Source organism: Dendroctonus ponderosae, unplaced genomic scaffold (assembly GCF_020466585.1).
Source record: "Dendroctonus ponderosae isolate FM_Combo_2020 unplaced genomic scaffold, Dpon_F_20191213v2 Dpon_F_20191213_6, whole genome shotgun sequence".
Classification (NCBI taxonomy): Eukaryota; Metazoa; Arthropoda; class Insecta; order Coleoptera; family Curculionidae; genus Dendroctonus; species Dendroctonus ponderosae.
In genome coordinates, this window is record NW_026018814.1 from 6961718 (window position 1) to 6985775 (window position 24058).

A 24058-nucleotide genomic window follows, 5' to 3' on the forward strand; every position below is an offset into this window, starting at 1 on the left:
TTTTGACGATTCTTCCCAGTTTTCCATCCCTTACCTCAAGTCATTGAATAGTGCAGACCAATGAAATGATCATTATGCTTGCAATGCTGTCACTAATTTCCCACTGGCACTGTTCAAAAGTCCCAATTTTCCAGCCTAACGACTATAGAACCCGAGCCGCTTTACACATGTCGAGAATCCTTTGAAGCGAATGTATACGTAGCCTTGTTGCTATTGTAGCTGAGTAATCAATACTCCATTAGCTTACAATCCGAAATAGTTATTATCAAGTGCTGATGAACTCGCAGATTAGATAGAAGGTCTATTAAGGTGCTAACTTGCAAATGAGAAATTAGGTGATAAATATGGAAATATTACGATGAGATCTTGAATTATCAATCAATTTCTATAATTATGTTGTGCGACTAGCCAGGTATTCGCCTAATAGAAATTCATTGTTATAGCTAAAGATATGTGCCATTTTTTTATTATCGCCATCTTATTGGGAAACGTGTCTCCTTCGACGTTATTTACGTCTATTTAACGGGCCCTAAAATTTCAATAGTCTCCTGAAAAACTGCGGCATCTTATTAAATGCTCCTTAACCAAAGTGGGGTCGGGATTTATAGTCGATTATTCCGAAGCCATTCTTTTATCCGGGCACCATTCGTTATCTTAATGAACAATCTATTTGGACCTAAAGAGACCCGTCGCAAAATAATAGCCTTAATAACCGTAATCCGAAAGTCAGATTACAAATAACGTGTGATTCTATTAGACTGTAAATCTCTTAGAGCGAAAATACGTAAAGGCATTAGCCAATGAGGGGGTTGGTTTATGTTGAACTGATCCAAAAAATTATATTGGCTTTATTATGCAGAAGTATTTGATATTCAGTTTACATATAAGTGTTAGAAAACATCGAAAATAACACTTTTCTATCGGAAGAATGATGAGGTACAGGGAAATGCTCTTTGCGCAAGGGACGAGCCAAGAGGGATGATTTAATGTAAGACAACCCTTTGGAGGTCCAAATGAAGTCCTATTTCCTTTAAATTAGTCGGCAGCGAAACCGCTCTGAAATGTCGATCAGTTTAAGCCCAAAATATACTGTAGGTGTTTCAAAGGGTTAATTATTCAATAAAAAATGGTGTACCAAAGGTCTGAAAGTTTGTGGTGAATAAAGGCACTTTTTAAAGAACGCCAAAGATGATGGATTGTTTTCGCTATTTTGTTGTCTGCTCAAACCCAATACATCAACATATGTGTTTTTAAATATTTGCCTTTCGAACGTTTGATTTAGCATTTGAAAGCTAACGGGTTTAATTTCATATTATTTTACCGTTGAAAACAATTCGCTAAATGCAATTTTAATGCAACTGAAGTTGTTGCGTGTGTTTTCGTAGTGAATATTTGTAATCTCCCTTGGAGCTTCGAATTTATGTTGTTTCATTAGTTTTAAAGTGCGGCAGTATATAAAAGCCTGCAAAAGTATGAGTTGAAAATAAAATGCTTTATGTATGAGGATTGAGAGAATATTCTTTCGGATAAAGACCTAGACAAATGTTGAATGCTGGTGAAGTTGCTGGTTTTGTACGAAAAAATCTAATTGAATTAACTTGTTTACTGACACCTTCCATACCGATGCAGGAATTAATTTTCGAATCGGCCCACCTTGGAATATCAAACTCGTAATAAATCAGTTGAAGGGACGGAGGTCCACCGTAGAAAACCAAATAACCGAAACGTGTTAATCTCTAGAGGGAGGGCTTGTTCGAGACAGTAATAAACTGGTCCTAAATTACTTACAATTAATGTCCAGAACCACGGCCTTCGTCTCCGGCGGCACGATGTTGTTGTTGGATGCTTGGCAGATCAGTCTTGCATGCAAATGTTGGCGACCCACGTTGGGGAATACCATGTGATTGATGACCACTTCTTCAGAACGGTTCGCAAACGTCTCGTCGATTACATTATTTTCCAGAAACCAGATGACACGAGGTCGGGGCCGACCTGAAAAGATTTGAAGCGATTACGTGTCCAAATGCTTTCACTGCTCAAAACAATCCTTTGATTTATCTCAAAAAACAAAAAAAATAGATTATCGCGACTTTAAAAACAATAATTTAATTTCGTAAACTTCTGCTGAAAACTTGGTTTTGTCATAATTTGCAAATATATGATGCACATTTCATTAAATTCAATTTTGAAATATGTTTATTAAATTGAGTTCACCTACTGCTTATTACGACTGAGAAATTCAATGCGGCACAAATTAATACATACTAAATAGGGAGCAAGATTAATGGATAAAATATGGGCATATTTATTAATATACCTGAAAGCTGACCGGGAGAGATTAAAAAGGGCCATTAAGTAAATTACCCGACTATAAAATAAAATGTAGGATATTCGTTGGCCCGGTATTTCGCACATAAAAGGTGATTTAAAAGGTCGCCGTATTGTTATAAATAATACCATTCATTCCTTATTCACTAGGAAATTGAGCAGTGGGCTTAGTGAAGACACTGAATATTATTTTAGATGATTTAAAAAACCGAAGTTCATAATGACCAAGCTTAACAGTTTATTTATTGATGTACGAAAGCCAATAGAAGTGCTCGAAAACCGGAGAAAAGGGCTACTTTATATTCATGTTCCGTGTTTTTGCACTTATTTCATAATTCATCTTTTCCTCCCATTTTTCAGCGTACTGGAAAATTATTTGGCAATCATCGACGAAAGATAATATTCGCTGAAATATTTATTTTAAATCAGAGCACTTCAGCTTGAGAAATTCGCTGAATAAAACATCGCCGACGAAAAGGTCTAACGACGTGTATTTGCACTTTTATATCGAGACGGAATTTATTGTCAATGAAAAAACGGACACGGTTGAGCAATCAGAGAATTTAAAAAAACCAGGCTTTGAAGGAACATTTGCATAATTTGCAAATAACTTCACGTCGAAATTATCGCTAAATATTAATGTGTTTGGCAAGTAAATGCGCTCTTACCTCCACGGACTTCGCATAGAAGGCTGACATCAGAACCCTCATTGTACGGCCCTAAAAGTACCGATTTATCTATCCGTTTGTCGTCGAAAATATGGATTTTCTCCGGCGGAACTGAAAATGAAACCACTTCAAATTAGGTGCATTTTCACATAGAGTAAAATAAATATTCGTCAAACATCGGTCAAAACAACAACCCTTTTAACTTAAACTGAACCATTAATATTCGTTTGTTGGCGATCAAAAGGGGAAAAAATTACAAAGAGCGTTCCCATTCAGTAAGGAAATTGAATGTAATGCGAAATTAATGGCTTCCAGTTGTGTTGTCCAAATAAGAAGGCAACCCACGGGGGTAAATACCTTATGAAAACCGCATTAGATTGTCAAAACAAAATGTGTAGGGAAAACCCACTTAGAAAATGTGATTATTTTATAAACTTCTACATATAAAAAGTAGATTTTCTTATTCAATTCCGGCACAAATGCTACCTACGACCGTGAACTCGCGTGTCTTGACAAGTTTTACCGATCTTTGCAATTCTTTCGCTTTGCCTCCATCCACTTCAAATACACTTATGGTTTCGCGAAGGCAATGGCAAAAGTAAAAGACAAACGAAAGGTAGAAAGCTCTTGCAGACATCCTCCTGTAAATATTTTATTTTATTCCACTGTATCTGTGGGTCAATATTGATTTAACGATCTTTGATAGAAATTGCGACGAGTCCAATTCCTATTCCAGAGTTATTTACGTTGGAATGGATTCCTTTTGGAATCTTGGTGAAATCGCTGGTGAAAGAAAATTATGAAAACCTGCCAGGTCAAAGGGCCAAAGCCTTTGGAACGGGAAAAGCTATATTTGATTACTCGCATTTTACACGCAATGTTTTCCTCCCTTGTGGCGTAATTGTATTTTTCTTTCTCGGTTCTAACCACTTCAAATGTCTTGCTTGTATATTTTCTCGGGTGTTTGAGTGGGAAATGGATAGGACGCTGAGTTGAAGACGGAAGCAAAATAATATTACCTTTTAGTTCAAAAACATGTCGACTGTGTATTTGTGTTTCTAAAATAATCATACCCAGACACTATTCAATGGATTCATTTGTTGAGCGAAATTCGCTAGCGAAAAAGTGCATATGAAAACATTCTCGAAGGCCAATGTCTGTGCTGACATGCTTGATTATTATTAGCAGGATACATTTTGATGAAAACGAGAACTTTGGATTTGGGAACAAATGCTACACAATTAATTGATATGATGAGCGAATCGGACAAACCCGGCTTGAATCTTTAAAAGCGTCCATTTTCGGAATAAAAAGCACTAAAAACATGTTTACTTTTATGTTTTGTAGTTCGGAATAAAAGTACTAAAATGAATATGTTGCCGCTGTTTCAAGTATGTTTTTATAATTATTTTACAGTGTTGGGCTTCTATTTTAATATTCTCATTTTATTGGAAGAATTCCAAGATGTATGGTTAAGAAAATGAATGAAAATATAATCTAGATTGAAACTGTTCAGGTTTTTCTGGGTTTTAACGGAATGTAAATCTCATCAGTTTTCCACACTGTCTACGAAAGCTTACACTTTTGTTAAAATCTAGATTAATTTAATTATTATGAAAATTGATCCATTTTTTTCACCCAACATTAAGTGTTCCAAGTTTTTGCAGTGACGCAATAATTGTTGTTGTTTTCGTATGTCTGTCCACCGAGTCACACGAAAATTTGATGTTACTAACGTAATTTTTTCGTCAAATTGTTACAATTCGCCGACGTATACCTGAATTGTAACATTGCTGATTTCTGCAGATGTTCATTTTGCTCGTATTTTCACAACGGCTTAGATCTTGTATTTTGAAAGATTTTTTTCTCCAGAGTTCCCATTTATTTTTTCTATTTTCTTCATAATTAGACTGCAAGTTTACCTTCACGAAAATAATGCAGTTTAACGCTCACAGTTAACGCCAAAAACTGCACAATTGCGGCAAATTAGTAACAAAACTGACGAAAGTGATTTATTTTCCCGATTCATTGTCTATTTTCTGCAAATTAAGCGTCACTTTTGCAACCACAATAATTACAATTTTCTCTTGTCGACTGCTCTTCTAAAAAGCGAAATGGTGTTTTATACATAAAAATAAATCTTCTACACATCCATCAAGCAATATTAGTGACAAACGTTATTATCAGCAAAAAAAAAGATTCTTTGGCTAGCTTTCTAAACTTCTGTAAACAATTAATTCCAATAGGACGTCTCAAATATCATCTCTTGGTTAAGGTCACCTATAGTCGTTTGGATAAATTTCTTCATAATTACTTACTACTTCTTATAGAAAATATTTCTTTCTATATAAAAAATTCTTCCCACTTTCTAGAGAGGCATACAAACGCACCATAGCCAATCTTAGAGGTTTGATATTGTAGTATTATTCGCAAAAGTTCTAGTTGGGAAAATAAAAAAAAGCAGATTTCAGAACAAACACCAAATTAAAATACTCATTTAAGAAAAACAAAAAGTTGAAATATCTGGTAATTTAACCTGGGCAAAACATGCTCTAAATGCAAATATAGATAAATCATTTTTGTAGATAGAGCGACATAAATCGTCAAGCAACTATTGATTTAGTGCCACACATTACCAAAACGTTTGAAAAATGATGACACCAGGAATTGTCGCATAAAAGATGCCGGAGCTTAACCGCATAGGAAAACGGCCAATATATACAATTTAGCTCTTCGTTTCCTTTCCTCATCCATTTCGTATTGTCGGGGCAGGACCCCGAGATCCGGGAACTATTATTATTAATGTCGTTCCGAGAGTCTACTACCGATCGTTAGCTATTTGGCAGATTTTTGCTTTGCTTTCACAGAAAATTCCCTGGAATTTATCACATTTAATAAGGGGATTTGAAGCTGCAGTAATAAAGTACGTGTATTACACTCCAGTGGCGCTTTTTTATCTTTTGGAACAAAATTGCTCAAATTCCTTTGGTACTGAATGCTAGTTAACCAGTTTTATTGATTCGTTTTATTTTAATTAAAATTACAATTCACTCATTATTGTCCTATTTTAGTTTCATGGGAAAAAATTTCTAACTAATATTTTATCAGCATTTGATGAAAATACTCCATGTAATAAAGAAACGAATACAAAAAACTGCCAAAGAACTTTAATTACAAATCGATCTAATATGTTTCCTCGAAATTGTTCATTAAACCAGTTGCCGATGCGTTGATCAAAGCTGTGATTTTTTTGCGCGAATGCTGCAGTAAAGTTCGGCGAAATTGCCATTTAATAAGAAACTAACAGATTTCGAAATGAACGCAAACATAAAAGAGTTATTTGAGCGAGAGATCAAAGGACGAAGCGCCGTTGTAAATTAAGAAACTCCGCACTTGCTTTTGGATAACTTCGGGAGTTCTTTATTAAGTTTCGCAGCCCTGGCCGTGAATGATTTATTAAAGAAATTGCGTCTTTTTTATTGGCTGCTGTTTTTCGGCAGGCTTCTTTAATTTTGCGAGACTTGCTGATGCTTTCGAAAAAACACCTAGATAAAAATGCTGTCGTTATTAGTAAATGCACGTGGAATCAAACAGAAAAGCTCGAAGTGAAAGAGCTCATTATGGCAGCGAAAGCGTTGCGTTTCATCTTCCCATTACGTCCGTTTGAAAAAGTTTTCTCATGTTTATCCACTTTGAGCGGTGCGCTTACATTTCAACAAGAGTCGAAAGTTTAAGTGGGCCACAGAAGAGACTGAAACGAAAAGAGCACTTGCAAGATCTCCTTGGGAGTTTAAAGTTTCACAACGGATTAGAATTCACGAGCGACAACGGCGAAAGATAATAGAAATTGTTCGAACACAATTTTACTGTTTAACATTAGCACTGCGTGCCAAGTCAAATGAAAATAATTTATCCATTTAAATGTTCAACATCTGTGGGATTTATTAGAATGCTTTCAAATAAGTTGTTGGTTTGAAGCTTAGTTGTTCTTTGCAAATATTTCCGTATGCTAAATGTGATCTGTTCAGGGTTCAAATGATTTCAATGTGAAAAATATGTTGATTAACACTAGGAATTAATGTGAGTAGTTTGCGGTTCGAATAATTGCAATCGGCCAAGTTTCAATTGAGGCAAACCGAAATTTGTCCAATTGCACTTTGCAAGTCCAGAGTCATAATATCCAGGGCTTATTTAATGGCAAACTTCCAGACTACGCCCCGAATATCAAAAGCAATCTCGAGCAGTTACCGGACTCTACATAAAGGCTACCAGTTCGACATAAAGGAACAGTTTCCTCGAATTAAATCGAGATTAGCGGGAAATTATTGTTGTGATCGGCAATTTCGGTTGAGACCGGCCGAGGCCTGCACTCTCAAGATGAAAGCCGGCCTCTTAATCAATTTATGTGTGCAATTATCCCCTCAGCCTTCCTGCTTAAGGCCTACTAGACTGGCTGGTAATGCCCTGCAAAAGGCCACATTAACCGGCTATTATCTCGGTTTATGGCATCGCTGTTTTTTTAATCTGGATATTAGCTTTTGCTGAATATTAGGGGCGGATTTAATTAAGATGAGCTGGGTCAGAGAGACATCAATATCCGCATAAGTTGCTTAAAGTTTATTACAATTTGCTCCTTCCTTCCAAGGATTGTGATGAATTGTTTTGAAGCTTCTACCCGTCTCCATTCTGATAGTTAAAAGTGCCCATTTGTGCTTAAGAAATAATAGTGAATTTTTGACATGAATTTATGATAAAAGTTTATTTGTGAAACTGTTCACTTTTCTTCCTGGTATTCTTTCGATAGTAGATGAATGCTTTTGAGTTTTTTTGAAAATTTCATAAAACCCTTGATGACTTCTCTCGCTGGCACATCGAGCTAATTCAATATCGATCGATTTAGAACGGTTGGTGAACATTTTCCAGTGAAGAAACAATCGCGAAGAAAAATGAAGTTAAAAAGATGTCAAAGTTACTTTTCGGTAGACAAACCGATGTGATTAATAGCCGTTCGGCGAGAATGATGAAACGGAAATATAAATGTTATAAAGCAAGCGGGTAAATTTATATTTTTTTAGGAAGATTAATTGTTGCAGCGAAATCTGTTTTTAGAGGCGCTTAAACTGAGTGGGAAAATAACGAAACGCGGTATTAATCAAGCCCCACTGACAGACGTGTATTTTATTGGCAGCGGATATAGAAACGCTGTTGTGATAGATAATCACCCTTCACAATGGGCCAATCGATTCCTCCACATTCTCAGATAAAAATGCGACCATTCGCTATTGGAAAACTGGAAATTTCACCAAGTCTTTATGCACCAACGTGGAATCAACTAGTGAGCCAAGTTCAAATAAATCGGTTTTAGTTTCCTCTTTCAGTGCAAAACATTTTTGGTGTTTTAATTTGAAATTGCCGGTGGCTAATTTGCCAGTTTTCCTACTCAAAATTCTCATTTTCATATGAATTAATGGTTCAAAATTCATACATAACGATAATTAGGCTGAAATGTTGTTGGCCAATGACCCTAATTTGCTGTAATTAATTACTTGATCATAAAGTACGGCTCGCTAGAGCGTCATCATTAATTATGTGTTCAAACATAGATAATCTTACACCTCTCGTTTATCAGCGGCGAATTTAAACTATTTAACATTCAACAACTTATTGCTGATTTTTTAAACGACTTTTTGCATATTTATAATTTATTTAACGAAACTAATTATTCATTTACACACTTAATTTTCCACCAGTGTTATTTTCACGCAGTTGGTTTGAGTTGAAAATGTGCTGCTTGGGTTGAGTAAGTCCAAAAGGCTCTGTAGTACCTTTTTTTTTGGTATGACAGATTTTCTTTTGATGAAACTTTCATTAACAATAAAAAGAAATAAAGACCACCAACTTCGCACGTTTCCCATTTGGGGATCATTTGAGCCACAATTCTGGTTCCATTCTTTCACGCCATTCACACACATTTTCATGGTTTTGGTGCTGATGAAGTGTATGCAACAACGTGTGTTTAACTGGACTCCAAATTTCCCATGTTAAGGCTTTCAGAACGTATTCAACTCAATTTTTCGCACCTTTCTTCTTAATTTGAAAGAATAATTTTGAGAAATCAAGGTTTTTCACTGACTATTGTAGGTTCTTATCCATCAAATATCCATCAATGCTCCTCTGTAACTCATTTCCTAGTGAGTCCTTCGGGTCGATTAAAGTGAGCAATTTGCCAGCGATCCATTTAGCTAAAACCGTTCGAATGATGTATGCGAAAGTGAAAAAAGTCGAAACAAGCAAAGAGGAATATAAACAACCGTCCGCGAAGCTCCGGGTAAATAAGTGACAAAATTTCCTCGAGATAAATTCGGCGAAGCCAAAAATACGATATCAATGAGCCAGGAAAAACAGATTGTCATTGGAGGAACAGCATTCGATTTGTGATTAATGACGCGAAATTTGCCGGTAGTGGAAAAAAGAGATTTCGCGATTCCGGCGACATGCTCATGGGTGTGGTTCAATGTCGCCCTACAACGACACTAGTTAGTAGGTGATTGATTGACTTGTTTTTGCGGCAGGGAATCAATTTTTTTCCGCCTCGAAACAGTCAATTACAAAGGACATCCCTAGTTTTATCGCAAAGGCGTTTTCCAGCGAAACTGATACCAAGGAAATCTAGCATATGAGCAGAATCTCTTAATACGATAGTATCGACGATAGGCAACTTAAGCCGAAATAAATACTTTGGTATATTTGATATTTTCCGCGGCTCGGCAACCGGATTTTTCGTATTTTTCGACCTCTGTTTGTTCAGCCTACGGGATTTTATCTCTGGAGGTCCGTTGTTTATTAATAAATATGATATGAATCCTGATTCCCCTTCGGGGCAGGTATATTTTCTTTCGGGAGTTTCAATGTTTCTTTTTGTTTCATTTGCCAAACAATCACAACACAGACAATAACCAACAGCCCAGACGGGCTTATGAACAGGAAATCACTCACCAATCACAGTAAAGTTCACTTTGCTATTTCTGGTCGGGGAGTTTTTGAAATCGACTCTACATCGGTAAATTCCTTCGTCGGATTGTTGGATGTTGTCGATCACAAGAGTGGCTGGATTGGTGGAAGGTCGGAAGTATGCTCGGTTACCGAAGACGGTTGGCGAAGACCACAGTTTGGCGTTATTAAAGGTTCTGCTTCGCACATCAAAACTGGAAAAAACACATATTTCATAATCATCGTCAAGTAGCAAGGACGCCATCAAGTAGTAAGGACCGTATTTTACTGTAGCATACTTTGAAACCTCTTATTAAAATTATGATGAAAAGAAAAAGAGATTAAAGAAAGACACCTAATTAATAAAATTTTTAATATAAAGACCAACTGGAGTGAGTGACTGGTAGAACAATCTACGAGTATATATGATTAAAAGAGCACTGCAGCATTCTTTGCGCAAAAGAAGACGATTCGATCAAAATTTATTTAAAAAAATTGCGGCTTTTATGCTATGGGTGATGGTCAAAGTTCTTAAAAACAAAGTACTTTTTAGAAAATATAGGAAGAATGATGCTATGGATTTTAATAAGACTCGTTGTAGACTCCTTTTTGATGAAGCTACCGAATTTAGTAGTTTTGAAAAAGTGAGTAATTCTTGAGTCTCTTGATACAAAAACTTTTAAACTGGCAACTAAACTTTTTTCAGTTGAGGCACCAATTCTTTTTTTTAATTTTCGTCCTCTTTGTTAAATCTTGTAGCATTCACAGTTTCCGCAGCAAGTTTCGTTAAAATCCCTTTGAGCTAGTGCTTCCCAATATTATAAAAATATTAATTTAAGTTTTGTTAATGTTAAAACTTAATTAACATCTAAAATAATCAATCGACAGGAAAAAATAAATATTTTTTGTGCAGAAACTATGAATTCTGAAATATTTTACCAAATGCGCAAAAATGTAAAAAACCAATTTGTGCATTAAAAAAACAATTCGCGTATTAACTTCTAAACTTGTAACTAAAAATCAGCTGCTTTTCGAAACCAACTAAAAAGTTCTGGTAGTTTTTGTGTCAAGACACTTAAGAATTTACCACTTACCTAAAGCTGATGAACCCGGTTGCTTCATCAAAATCTGAGTTAAACATAAGAAAAATTTCACAGCTTGTGTTTTCCAGAAAAAATCCATCGTCTCCTCTCAATTTTTTAAAAAACATTTCTTTTTGAAAAACTGTAACCTTCGACAACAAAGGATCCAGATATTTTTATGTCATAAAAATTAGGTCAAATCACCTCCTTTAACACCGAAAAATGTACTAGTACCCTTTTGATTAAGTGCTCACGGGCCCTGCATAATCATATTCTATAGCACATCAAATAAAACATAAAAAATCAAGCTTCTGCGTGATGGTTAGTTAACTTGGCACATTTAAATAATTATCGCTATAAATCGCCCTATAAACATTTACATTCAGACAAACTTTGATTTGTATATTAAGCCAGTTTAATCAAGCATTAAGTGTAACCCTAAATCAATAATTACGCATCAAAGAACCGTAATAACAAATAATAGCAGCTATGTTTCGTGCCGATAATGTGTTATTGTCAGAAGTTTGCTTTTAATCTGATTTTATATCTATCGTAATGAATTAACGATTCAGAAAGTTTCACTTGCCAGTGTTTCGATCTATGGGGGCGATACAGTTCAGTTGAAATACATACAATTTTTTACAGGAGTTAATAAACCATTCAAAGCACTTGCGCTAATTGTTAAATTATTAGACATTTTTTGTGTGTGTTCTACTGCTTTTATAAGCAGGTTGCATACGTTTGCCGAACTGATTCAGATCGACAAAATTATACCAGCTCAGATACATTTCAATTGTTTAAGCAAATAGTAATTATATGTTCCTTGGGCACGTTTTTCGCCTCAAAGCTTTGGGTTACCATATCGAAACTCCGATTAATCAAGTTTCAATCAATGCCACGAACATGTGTAGAAGCCAATCAAAAATACCAGCTTCGACATGGTAATTAAACATTTCTAGCGGTAATTGATAAATAATTGAACGCTATTTGCAAAACTTTTTCATTTCAGTTGAATGCTGTTGCGCTCATGTTGTTTGAGCAAGTAATTGCAATTTTCAACAGTAACATGTTGAGCGCGTAAAAACTGCTGAAAACTTCCAACACATGTTTGGATGGAACTCCCTAATTCAAGTTGCTTAAATGCCGTTTTCCTGAAATGTAATATTACAGTCACTTTCAAGTGAAACTAATTTTTTTGCTAGGTTTTCATTTGTATTTTCGTTTGGCTTACAACGATTCCGCTGCTTTTATTTACTTTTTCACTGTTGGTTCTAAAAATGGACAAAAGCGAATTTGGGTTATTTTGAGCGCACTGTTTTATGGTCCTCAAAAATACACATAATATGGGCAATAGTAAATAAAGAGCGCTGAGTATAAAACTAGCAAAAACACATAAAAAATGAAGTAAATACAAATTTCCAGTCAATGCGGGCACTTTGCAGGTAAATCTTTCAACATTAATTGTTTTCTACCGTGCGCAACCAGAATTGGCGTTTAGAACATTTCCCAAGCTGCAGCTGTTAAACATAGCAACTAAAATAGTAATTTAAAGTCTTGACTTTCGGGTAGCTTGGAAATGCGGATCTCACTTGTCGACTTTATTGAAAACTGCTGTAGCTCATATTGAATTTTAGAGTGTCAAATAAGAGCAGGGCGAAAACCAATAATGAGGCTGCATCTAAGCTGTTGCCGCTTTCCACCGAGATCAAAGCTCTTCGAACAGCATTTTCGCTTATTACTTTTGTTATCGGCAGCCGTTCTGGCAATGTTATTAAATGACAACATTTGAATAACTAGTATTTATGAAGGATTCGTGCAGTATTGGAAACGAAGGCACCAGGTATTCGGTTGCATCGGGTTTACGTCGCGAGAGATTTAGTCTCCTTTGCACTATTGAAAATTTTAAGAAATATTTAATCTGCCAAAGCTGGTGAATTTATGTAGTTGTTTAATTTAATTTCGGCAAAATGTAGCAAAATTACATAAAACACACTTAGGAGCGTTCGATTGAAATCAGTAAAAACTCCGCTTTATTAAGACCGACTGTGTGCAAAACATGCAAAAAGCACATTAAAATTAAAACCAAATTTGTTCCTGAAAACTGGGAGTGGAAAAACAGAGCGCTTATTATTCTCTCTAATAATCAGTTATACGGGGTTTGTGAAAAAAGGTGCACCTTTAATAACTTCTGAATATATTTATTACTCTGCTGGAAATACACAATGAGCAAGAACGTTATTCGCAGCCAAGCCACAAAGAAAGTGTAAAGGGGTTAGTTGAAATGAAAGGTTTCAAGCACTTTATGTGGTAATAATCCTGAAAAAGCATAATGACAATGAGTTTTTAAGTAGGTTATTGTGCGATCCCACGGCCCAGGGCGAATGATTTTGTATTAATGTGTCGGTTATATTACCTGAAAATGCCCTCGCTTAATCTACGAAAGTTGGTATGCTGAAGAAAGCTGGGGCTCCTGAAAAATTAGTAATTTCAGCAACACGAAAAAAATGGGTACATTAATGAATTTAAATCCTAAGTTTGTGTTACGAAGCTCTGGAAAGGGTTTGGCGCTGTTTTGACTGATTTCTATAAATAAACATTCGCATCCCACACACATGCCCGGATTCCTATTGTTGCCGAAATAACCAACAACCAATTGCAAATTGCTGAATAAATCAGCTTCGACCAAAAGACGAGTATATTGCGTTTACCGTTTCTGTTTATTTGGTTTCAGTGTGCGTTCGTTCTCAAATGAATTGATCAATATTTGCGAGTGCCCCATAATGGACGGGTTTATTCTAACAGAATATTGATAAACTAATTACGGTATTAAACCGAAAGTGATCTGGCCGATGATTTCAACGAGTATATCGTCGATGCGATATTAGGTTTCTGATTTACGATTTAATTAATAATAGGACATTTTGTGGACAGCCAACTGATGATTGAGGTTGTTCCCAATTCAATTTCGGAAACACCATCATTGCGATTGGGGATTATTTACCATCGAACAGTTCAATGGGCGGATTGTAGCAAAATTCAATTTCAGATAAAATATTACTTCTTTCACCATTTTTGTACAATGTATGCTGACATAAAACAAAAGCAAAAAAACACTTACAAAATCCAAACCGCTTCATTCAAGTGGATCAAGACAACTTTATAAGCAAATATTAGTCCAACAACGACCACAAGAAGTCATGAAACAACTGAACACCGAAATGAAATAATTATAAAAGGACTGCCCCAAGCAGCCAAAGAAGCCTTGAGTATAAAAAAAAGCATATCCAGAAGGCAGACTTAATGGTGGAACGATGAGCTGCAAGAAAGAAAAAAACAAAAGCAATAGTCATATCAAATATGGCTGAATATGAAAGAACAAGAACATGAAAAGAACCATAGAGGTGTAATAATTAAATTTAAATCTGCGGTAGTAGAAGCAAAAAACCGAAGCTGGGAAACAAAAACCAAGACCTGGATACAAATATTGGTGGCACAAAATCAAACAAATCCTGGAGATTTTATAAAAAAATATGAGATCCAAACAAGACGAACAACTAGTAATAAACTTTATAGACCCTGAAAATTAAAAAAATGAAAACATTAAAAACAAATAATAGTAAAAGATGTTTTCACAAAGTTCAAACAATAGGTCATCTTTTGAGCTGTTTAGATCCACGTCCATTTTCTATGTTAATCTGTGATTGTCTTATTGCTTTGCAGGATATTTAGTGCTGTTTTAATTAACTTAACGAAAAAGAAGCAAATTAGTAGCAATAATAAGGCCGAAAGGAAATTTACATGATATACATATAAAGTCTGCTATTTAGACCAAGCAAATGTCTTTCAAATGAAACCAGCAGCGGCTTTCATCTGGCACAGATGCCGAATGAAACCAGCCAAAAACGAGTTTCCATGCACCGTGCCAAATACGCCAACAATTAGTTTTGTAAAGCTTATTCGCGTCTCGCAAGTTTATAATTGTGTTTAGCTGAAGTGTGCATGTACATATTCCGCAACTAAACATATTATGTCGGCGGTGGTGCAAGAACGAAACGGTGTCTGACTACCTCGAATAACATGCAAGCAGAGCGAATTGTTGAGGTAAACCAGGGAGAATGAAAGGCAACGATCAACGCCAACTTTACATTTAGAAATGGCGAAGTTGGAGATTTATTATTTATTACTCGGGTTACAGTTATTATCAACAGTTATTATTAACGGTTGAAAGAGCAGTTTCAATTTTTCTATGCAACATTGTAACATGTTTAGTCCTCTATGTCTTCTCCCGGTCAGTTTTTGCATTGCATATTTAACAACCGGCAAAATTAAACCTTTTAGCTCTACATTTGGTTAGGTTCACAATACTTGAAGCACGTAGTCCACAAATTTACTTATTAAAAGGGATTATTGATGAGTCTTCTTAATTGAAAAATTGCCGGTTCTTGAGTGAAAATTTAAATTCTTTGGAGCTGTTTCGTTTCGAAGATGCAAGTAGGCTCAAAAGTTGTCACAAATCACACAATCACATTAGATAATCGGTTATTTTCATCATTTGTCATTTTGGAAATTTGAATATTTCTCTTTTAATTGTAAGACCACTGTATTGTGTCACTTTTTTGCTCATATCTCAGGAAGAAATTGTGCCAGTGCGTTCATTTCGACACCGTTAAAAAGAGAACTAGTGTGAAAAGTGATCCTTTTGCGCACGCTGGCTGCGAATGAGGGAACAATATTTATCTACTGGTGCAAATAAAGAAGCAATTAAGAAAAATTAAATTGTATTCAAAGTAAATAATTGTATGTGAAAGTTAAACAAATAAGAATTATGTACGAGTACTTGGAGACTAACAAAAACAAACCATTAATCTATTTTATTATCGTTTATGTTAATGGTAAACGAGGAGTTTATAGCATTTTGCAAATTTATAGCTGAACTTTACTGCTGGGGCAAGTGACTGTTCTGTAAGGTAGTTTAATTTGAAAATTAGGTCAAAAATGATGAAGCCGAAGGGACGCTCACATTTTAGTTGCATATTATTGCTTTGTTGTTTCGATCCAACCAACCTAAAATTTTACAATTTTGGGAAAATGTCTTCCGAAATTGCAACTTATTTACATCTTCAAAATCTTGAAGCATTCACAGGCCATCGCTTTAGGCGATTTTGAGCAGTGCATTTACCTTTTGAACATTTAATAAAATATGGCGATGTGAAGTGGTTGGCGGTCATAAGCGCGTATATTTCATCTAGAATTTTATGAAAAATCCATTGTTACGTCATCTGAAATTCCATCTCCGTCTGCTATTTTAACTATTATGTGGTTTCCTTTATCCTCTGTGTTATGTTGTATTATTAACAGTTATTTGTGTTAGTTTCGGCTGATGACAAGCTCCAAGCAGAAAATAGTAGCCACTTTAACATGAAGCTCGTTTCGTCTGGTGCCCTTTACGAGAAATTTCGATATATTTTCTTTTGTAGATACTTTAGTCTTTTGTGACCGACATCCACTATTTTCCTTCTTTAGATAAACTCCTGCTTTATAGAATTTACTTATGTCGATGTTTTTCATTATTTTTGGAACACTTTCTATCATTGAATAACAAGCCAAAGTGCTGGCTTTATGAATATTGCTGAGATCGGCAAAATGGGCCAAAAATACTTCACGCTTGCTCCTTTTTTATTACACCAGCTAATAAAATGTGCTTACTGTATTCCGTTTCGTATCGTTCTTTACCTTACCAGCGGCTTCTAATATTGCGTTTAGAAGTTATTCATCTGATAAATCCATAGTGCTGCTCATTTAGCAGATCAATAACTTTTTTAATTAGCATTAGATTTCATAGCAAATCAATTAACTTTTAAAGAACATGAACTGATGACATTAAGAAAATATTAGTTATATTTTAAATCATAAACGGAATGAAAACAGGCATAATAATTGCTTAAAGTTTCCAATTGAACACGCTCTTAGAAAAGGATTTTTTTTAACAAAGATTTCATCTGTGTGGACATTGATGGTGCGCTACTGAAAAATAAAATAAAGGAGTGCTGAAACGGAAAGACTAAACCGTCATTGTCTTAAATGAAATTCTCGCTTAAAGTTGAAACAAGCCACACATTTCTCGCTCTATCTCAGCAACTTTCAACATCAGCTTTTAATTCCAACGCTTAGACGAGATGAAGAATTTACGGTTACAAACGTTTTCATTAGAACGTTAACTGAACATTAAGTAGTGGAAAAGGTTTATTGTCCCGATGGCTGCAAGTCTGCTACCACCGCACCAATGAATATTCATTCATCTTATGCCCTTTAGAAAGCCAGTCGTGTTTCGAGAGGTGGCTGTTTTAATAAAACACTTAAATCAAGTTAAAAGACGGGAAAGTTCGCCGTGTCCCAAAGAATATGAGCGTTTTAATGCTATTAAATCAGATGGAGGAAAGGCGATTTTGGCGCGACAAAAGTTGGAGAATTTGTGGCGCTTTTTCCTCTGCTGTCAGATCCGAAGATAACGATTTAAGTAATAGCCGACATGCTTTAGCCCTTTTAACAACGGTAAAACAGTTTTTCAGCCATTTTCTTCGTATAATTTCCACAATAAATGTCGAACAGACAATGCCCGATTAGGACGTTAACTTGAATATTATTTCGATTGTATCCAGATAAAAATTTTTATTTTCCCTTGGCTGGATTTCTTTATAGATAATCAGTTCTAATCATTTTGGGGTTTGTGATACATCTTAAAATATCACTGTTATTCGCCTTGACGCGATTTCATTAATTGAAAATTTTCCATTTAACACTGAACGCGAGGAAGGTAATTTATGTACTTGAAAAGCGCAAGAAAATTTATTTTCAAGGCGACTAATAAACTAGCAGCTGCCGTACTATCTCCTCCTACAGCTTGCTTCAACAAAACGATATTATATCACGGACTGCTTTAAGAAAAGCAATAACGGCAGAATCGCTGCAATATTCGTACAGCCCTGAAAGATAAATTTGCTTTTCGAAATCTTTAAAGGGTAACGATTATGAGCTCACCTCGCTCGAAAGATTTATCGCTACGAGCAGGAGGAAAATGGCAGAACAGACATGAAACGTTTTTTGTTTGTTTTTTCACTAAGCACCACGCCTATTTACTTCCAAATTGCAATTATCACTAATTGTATGTTAGGAAATTAATCCGATGCAAAGTTTTACGTCAGTTCGAGCTAAAGTAATTTTAACTTTTTGATGACCATTGTTAGATTAAGTGGTACTTGGATTYCACTGCAAACTTTAGCGTTGGTGCCAATAGRAAGAAACTCAATTGACGCAACAAATTGTGRATTTTTTCACCATTATTCGACATTTTTAATGAAAACTTAAGTGATTAAAATGAAGCTTGTTCAATGTTCAGTGTGAAATTTGSTACTTCTTCTTCGTACCGACTCTGTGTTTTCTACTCCATAATGACAGTTTTACAAGCCTCAAAAAGYGTTCGATAAAAATATTGCTTAAAAACGCTGTTAGCAAAGTGCCCATAAAACCCATACCAACAGTCATTTTGGTAAYGAGTGCGGAAAGTTAACTTTTCCGCACGCGTCCGGAGTTTGGCGGAATGGGCTGCAGTTCAGCCTCTAATTGAGAACTTGAGCTTGAGACCTGGATAATTTCATACACACCGTTGGAGCATTTTGATGAAGGTCAGAAGTAGGATTTGACTTGCTCAGTTTTGCTGCTGCTTGTTGAAATTTCCCCGAAATATGCACCGTTTTCAACGCTTTTCCGCTATGAAATTAAAAAATTAACTTCTAAAACTATGTGAATTATTTTAAAACGTCTAGAAACTTGTCTACCAGAATGGCCCGTTAGTTCGAACAAAGACAAAACTGATTTTCAATGCAGGACCCGCTTCCACTTCCTTGCTGGATATCTGATGCTGCAATTTAATTAAAACCTTTACGACCTTGTCCTAACAGACAATCCTTCTGTAAAGTGAAGACGGATAAGGTAAATTGAAATAATGAAATGCCGGCAGCAGGAATCATTGCCAGGCCTCGGCAAAGACTTAATTATTATAAAGTCAAGCCAATAAAGTTGATATGGCTGAGTTTCGCGATACCATTTAACAGATCATTGTCTCCTGCTCTCAGGCATGTTGAGCTTAATACGGGCATTTATCATGTACAGTGTTGCTCCGACTCAATGCGGATTTATAGCTTGCTGTTTAACGGGATTATCCTGCATTGGACGCTCAAACATTGTTTAACTGACTGAATCAAAAAATTAATGAAAAAACCACAGAACGTTTTCAAAGACAAATCTGTAACTATTTAAAACAAAGGAGCAAAAATTCACAGATTAAAAAAGCTCGAAATTAACACCAGATAACAGTAAACACCACATTGTAAAAGAGTTTAAAACATTCGTGACTTAAATAGTTCTTTACTAGCAATGTTAGTAGCACATACGAGAGAGAAAATCCGGATTTTGGACTCCGAATTGATCTGTTTAAGATGCCGCTTACTTGCTCGACGGATCACGCGTAGACCTAATATATGAAAATTAGGCCAACTGATTTGGACGAAATTTAATAAAAAAGTTGTATGAATATTGAAGAGTTTGACAACAAAAGGAACTAATTGCTTTTTTGCCCCGAAAAAATTTTCCGAAAAAATCATAATTCTAAGGCGCTTTTTTGTTTAGATTTGATTTGAGTTCAGCAGATTAAAATACACAACCAATATTATTTGCGCAAAAAATGTTCACTTGCTATAAAGTTAGGACTGACTTTATAGAAAAAAGTAGGCCTGAGTAACACTATGTTGAGTGGCACTTTTGAATTGTTGCCGCTCTCTGAGTTAATGAGTTTTAACTCATTGCTTAATGGGTTATAACTCATGGCCGATTATGTATGCTTTGGTTGTTTTTGAAGGAAACCTAAATTTTGTCGAAAAAAACACAGTAACTTTGGTTCGATTTTGTCCCAAGTTCAAATGTAAAACGGGTATTCGAAGACGATAAAGAAGACCAAACTGTAAAAACAACGACTTTTCTTGAATATCCATCTTTTAAATTTTGCATAAAAGAGTCCCAGTTTGCCAGTACTTTACAGTAAAACGTTAGGAGAAAACGCGTTGTTCTGTTTAGAACTATCTACCTAAAAGTGAAGAAATCGGAATTTAAATAAAATAAATTATTCACAGCGACAAAATTGACGAGTTTTTCCAATAATTGATTATAAACTTCCACTTGTTCTGTTCGGGRAAATATTTTTGGGAAAAAATCTAGAAAAAATTATTAGGATTTTGTCCAAAATTCGAAGCTGCAAAAGCTTCCAAAAACAATTTTACAAAGCTGTTTAGGAGCACAGTGTTATAATATAACAGTATTATTTTCACAGATGATACCTGAAGATTGTCAGTATTTTAAGTAAAACTGAAAATAGCACGTTTTTTTACGTAGCAAGAATTGCTTAATAGAAGCTTTGCTAAAACTGGAATGATCTGAAAATTTAACGTAACTTGAAAAATCTTCTGAGCGATGAGGGTGGCGAATTTTGCAAATATTTTTTTGTAAACTTTTGCTGTCTTATCGTTTTTTCAAGATAATTTAAATTATTTTCGGTGAGAACCTGATTCAAATTATTTGGATTTTATGCCAAATTCGATCAAAATCAATTTTGCCATTTTTGGCTGCAAAGGCCCCATTATTGTCAGAAAAAAAGAAAATCATCAGAAATTTTTTTTTTGTTTTTGATTAAAAACTTTTTGTTTTGTAATCGGTTTTTGCAAAAACCTTATAGTTTTCGGGAAGCAAAGGGATAAATTTATTTTTTTTTGTTCCGAATTCGACTCCGAAAAAGTTTTTCGGAAATTTCTTACAAAGCTATAAATATATCTTGTATTTTTTCCATTAAATAACCACGTATTGATAAATGGCCCTTAAAATAAATCTCAAAACAAGTAAAAAAAGTCATCAACATTTTCCCAGCAACGAAATTGAGTTCGTACCAAGCCATTTACGTAGCACTGCGCCAACTCCTGACAATTAATTGAGTTACCAAGGACTAGAGAAAAGTGTAAAATGTCCTATTTCCTCATGAATTTGCCGGCTGTGGAAATTATTTTTGGTCTTACTTATATGTTTCCTTATTCCACATTACGTCAAGTATACTCGTGCCACATTTCGGCCATATCAGTTGGCCCAATCTTTATATATTAGGTCTACAAACATGAAAAAAAATTCACACTGTCTGATATCCGAAGCATACGTCTATAAGAAGGAAGTTGAGTGAATCGAGGGTCCATTCTTCACATCCATACAACATAATGGAAAACACATAGCATTTTACCATACGCATTTTTGAATCAAGTCTTGGTCTTGTGTTGAGAACTGTTTTATGTTCATGAACGCCCTTCTAGCTTGTTTCTAGACCTTAGTGCCCAGGAAGGCTCCCATCTGTTTTATAGTGCGTCCGTTTAATCTTAATTGGAAAATTATACTCGTTTATGCAAATTGAAGCAACTTAGATTTTACTACGTTGATAGGCCGGCCCTGTTCTTTACGATCTACTACAGCTTGTAAATCCTCTATTTTCTCTTCAAGAAGTGAGCTTCAAGAAGTGAGTTTGAAATCAGCAGCCTGTGATATACTGTTTTTTACAACACGATTCACCTTAACGCCATCTGGTTATTCCTCGAAAGTTGCCCTAAAAATAGCCTTGGAGTAAATATTGAACAGCAGCGGACACAAGATGCGTCTAACTACCTTTCTAACCACTGCAGCTTTGGAGAGCTTCAGTAAAGAAAGGGCCTCACGAATAACGTAGCCATTTCTGAAAAGAAACTGCGCTCTATCCACCCGAGAGTCATTTTTTTTGAAAATCTAAATCTGAAAGATTCTTAAACATATTTTGAGTAGGTGAGACTTATCTTTAGATATTCGTTGCAGCTCAAAGCCTTAGGTATTTTAGGCAAGGTTAAAAAGCAACAATTTCAATAAAATGAATTTGAGAAAAACCGCCCTAAGGTCATATGATTTTCATGTGAAACTCGGTTCGTTTTTGATCAGGTTAGCTGAACTTGATAATTTTATGTTTAATCCGTGATAAAATTGCCAATTTCAAGATCCGAAGTGAAAAGTTTCTTCTCAATTTTCTGACTGATTTTAGCTGCGGAGAATTTCCTGTTAGATTGCATCGACTGATGTAATTTCAACATTAATTATAATCGAAAACGTTCCTTTTTGCCGGCTAATATAAATTTAAAAGACAACTTGAGCGAGTTTAAAAGTAAGTTGAACTCCTTAATGATCCACTATGGAGGCTAATATAAAGTTTGCGGAAGTGGCTTTGTGCCATAACTTATCTCGAGCGTGGGATCACTGGTTGCTCGAACCGGAATTAACTGAAACACCGTATTATGCTAAAGTATGGAATCGAGTATTCCCGTTCCATGGCAATTTTTGTCGTTGGCCTTAATACTGGGATTAACTATTTATTTAAATATGCAATAGCGAGGTTGAAAATATTCCTCTCATCAGCTCATCTGAGGTGGAATGTTTGGGTGTTCCTTAAGCTTTTAGGTAGTAAAATTGACACTTTATGGCAGGCCCAAGTCGGCAAGTTGATGAATATCAGTAAGCGTAGCGACTTGATGAATAATTTTGCACTGACAGGCTGGTTAAGTGCGCATACATCTTCAGAATCTAATACAGTCATGGGGTGCTGCTTGAGCAAGAACGATAATAACCGTTGAGGCGGGTATAATAAATGTATTATAGACATTTTAAATATGGCGACGACAGCCTATTTGAGAGATTTCGGCAGAACTCATAACGATCTCAAGATTTAATTAAATTCGCGAACTTCTGTTTTTAATAGGCAATGTCCCTGGAAAATGAAGACGGATAAGGAAATTTGAAATAATTAATGAAAATCCCGAAAAGGAGCGGGGGCGCAGTGAAAAGATCACAATTAACAGACAGATGAAATTCAAGTCGGTTGAACTTTCTGTCGACTTGGTTTGGTATCAATGCCGTTTTGTAATCGGGTCGTTCAAGCCAAAATCAAGTTATCTGGGCGAAAAGAAAACGATAAGCACATGCAGGAACATGCATTTCGGAACATTCGTATGCAATGTCGCAACAAGCCCTCAACGAAACTGGAATAAAAATGCATTTAAGATCTGGTGTCGAGGTCGTTTTCCCTGGTTATGACGCGACTGTCTGCACCGAACTATGCATAAATTCGTCTTAAGATGCCATATTTGTAATGCGAATCCAATCAATTGCCCTTTACGGTAGCTTCGAATTGATAATGCCAGTTCGCCGAAATGCGGCTATGTTATACAATCATCTTGCTTAAGAGCCTTGAGTTGCCAATATCGAATATCGAAAATGTATTCCTTGATAAATTACGGTAAATGCGATTGGAGCAAGGCAGGTTGTTAACGTCTACCAAATTTCGTCCGGATGTACTATTGATCTTAAGGCCGCAATATTGTGGCAACCTGTTGATTAACGGAATTTAAGTTCTAGATTCGGTAACTATAGAAAATTTAAACACTGTGAAGAAATCCTCATCTTGTCGATTCTAAGAAGCATATCGCCAACGTCCAATAAAAAGCGCCTAAGTCCAGAAAGTCAATTTTTCAGGAGATAAGAAAAACAGTTTAATACTAAAAAATATTTTCTGGTTCCAATAGATTGTTGCCAGAGCCAGAGTTTAACCAAGAAATTACACAGTAGTAAACTAATTTTATCCAGTGTGTACACGCCAGTTGTTTGAGAGAGAGTTTGCTTCCATCATTTATTATGTTATACAGGGTGTCCCTGAAATGACTGTACGCTTAACGACAAAGTTCTTATCCGAAAGTCTGACGCTCGAAGAAAACTTACCTATATCCAATATTGCTTCATTTTCCGCGACTGGGCGCCAAAGTACCCAAATTAATATCATTTTTCCAAATAATTTCTAAATGCCTATTTCGATTTTCATTAATTTTAGAA

The 24058-nt window shown here is 35.5% G+C and overlaps 1 protein-coding gene across 2 annotated transcripts in view; it reads right to left on the reverse strand.

Annotated features, from left to right (window-relative positions):
- LOC109540557 (neural cell adhesion molecule 2) overlaps positions 1-24058 on the reverse strand; it is a 135860-nt gene that overhangs the window by 37130 nt on the left and 74672 nt on the right. The window contains exons 3-6 of one of the 2 annotated variants that reach the window (XM_048667439.1): positions 13482-13538; positions 9993-10201; positions 2997-3107; positions 1789-1992 (exon numbers count right to left, since the gene is read on the reverse strand). In XM_048667439.1, coding sequence (XP_048523396.1) covers positions 1789-1992; positions 2997-3107; positions 9993-10201; positions 13482-13538 — 581 coding nt within the window. The remainder of the gene's footprint in view (positions 1-1788; positions 1993-2996; positions 3108-9992; positions 10202-13481; positions 13539-24058) is intronic. The other variant, XM_048667440.1, reaches the window with a different exon arrangement.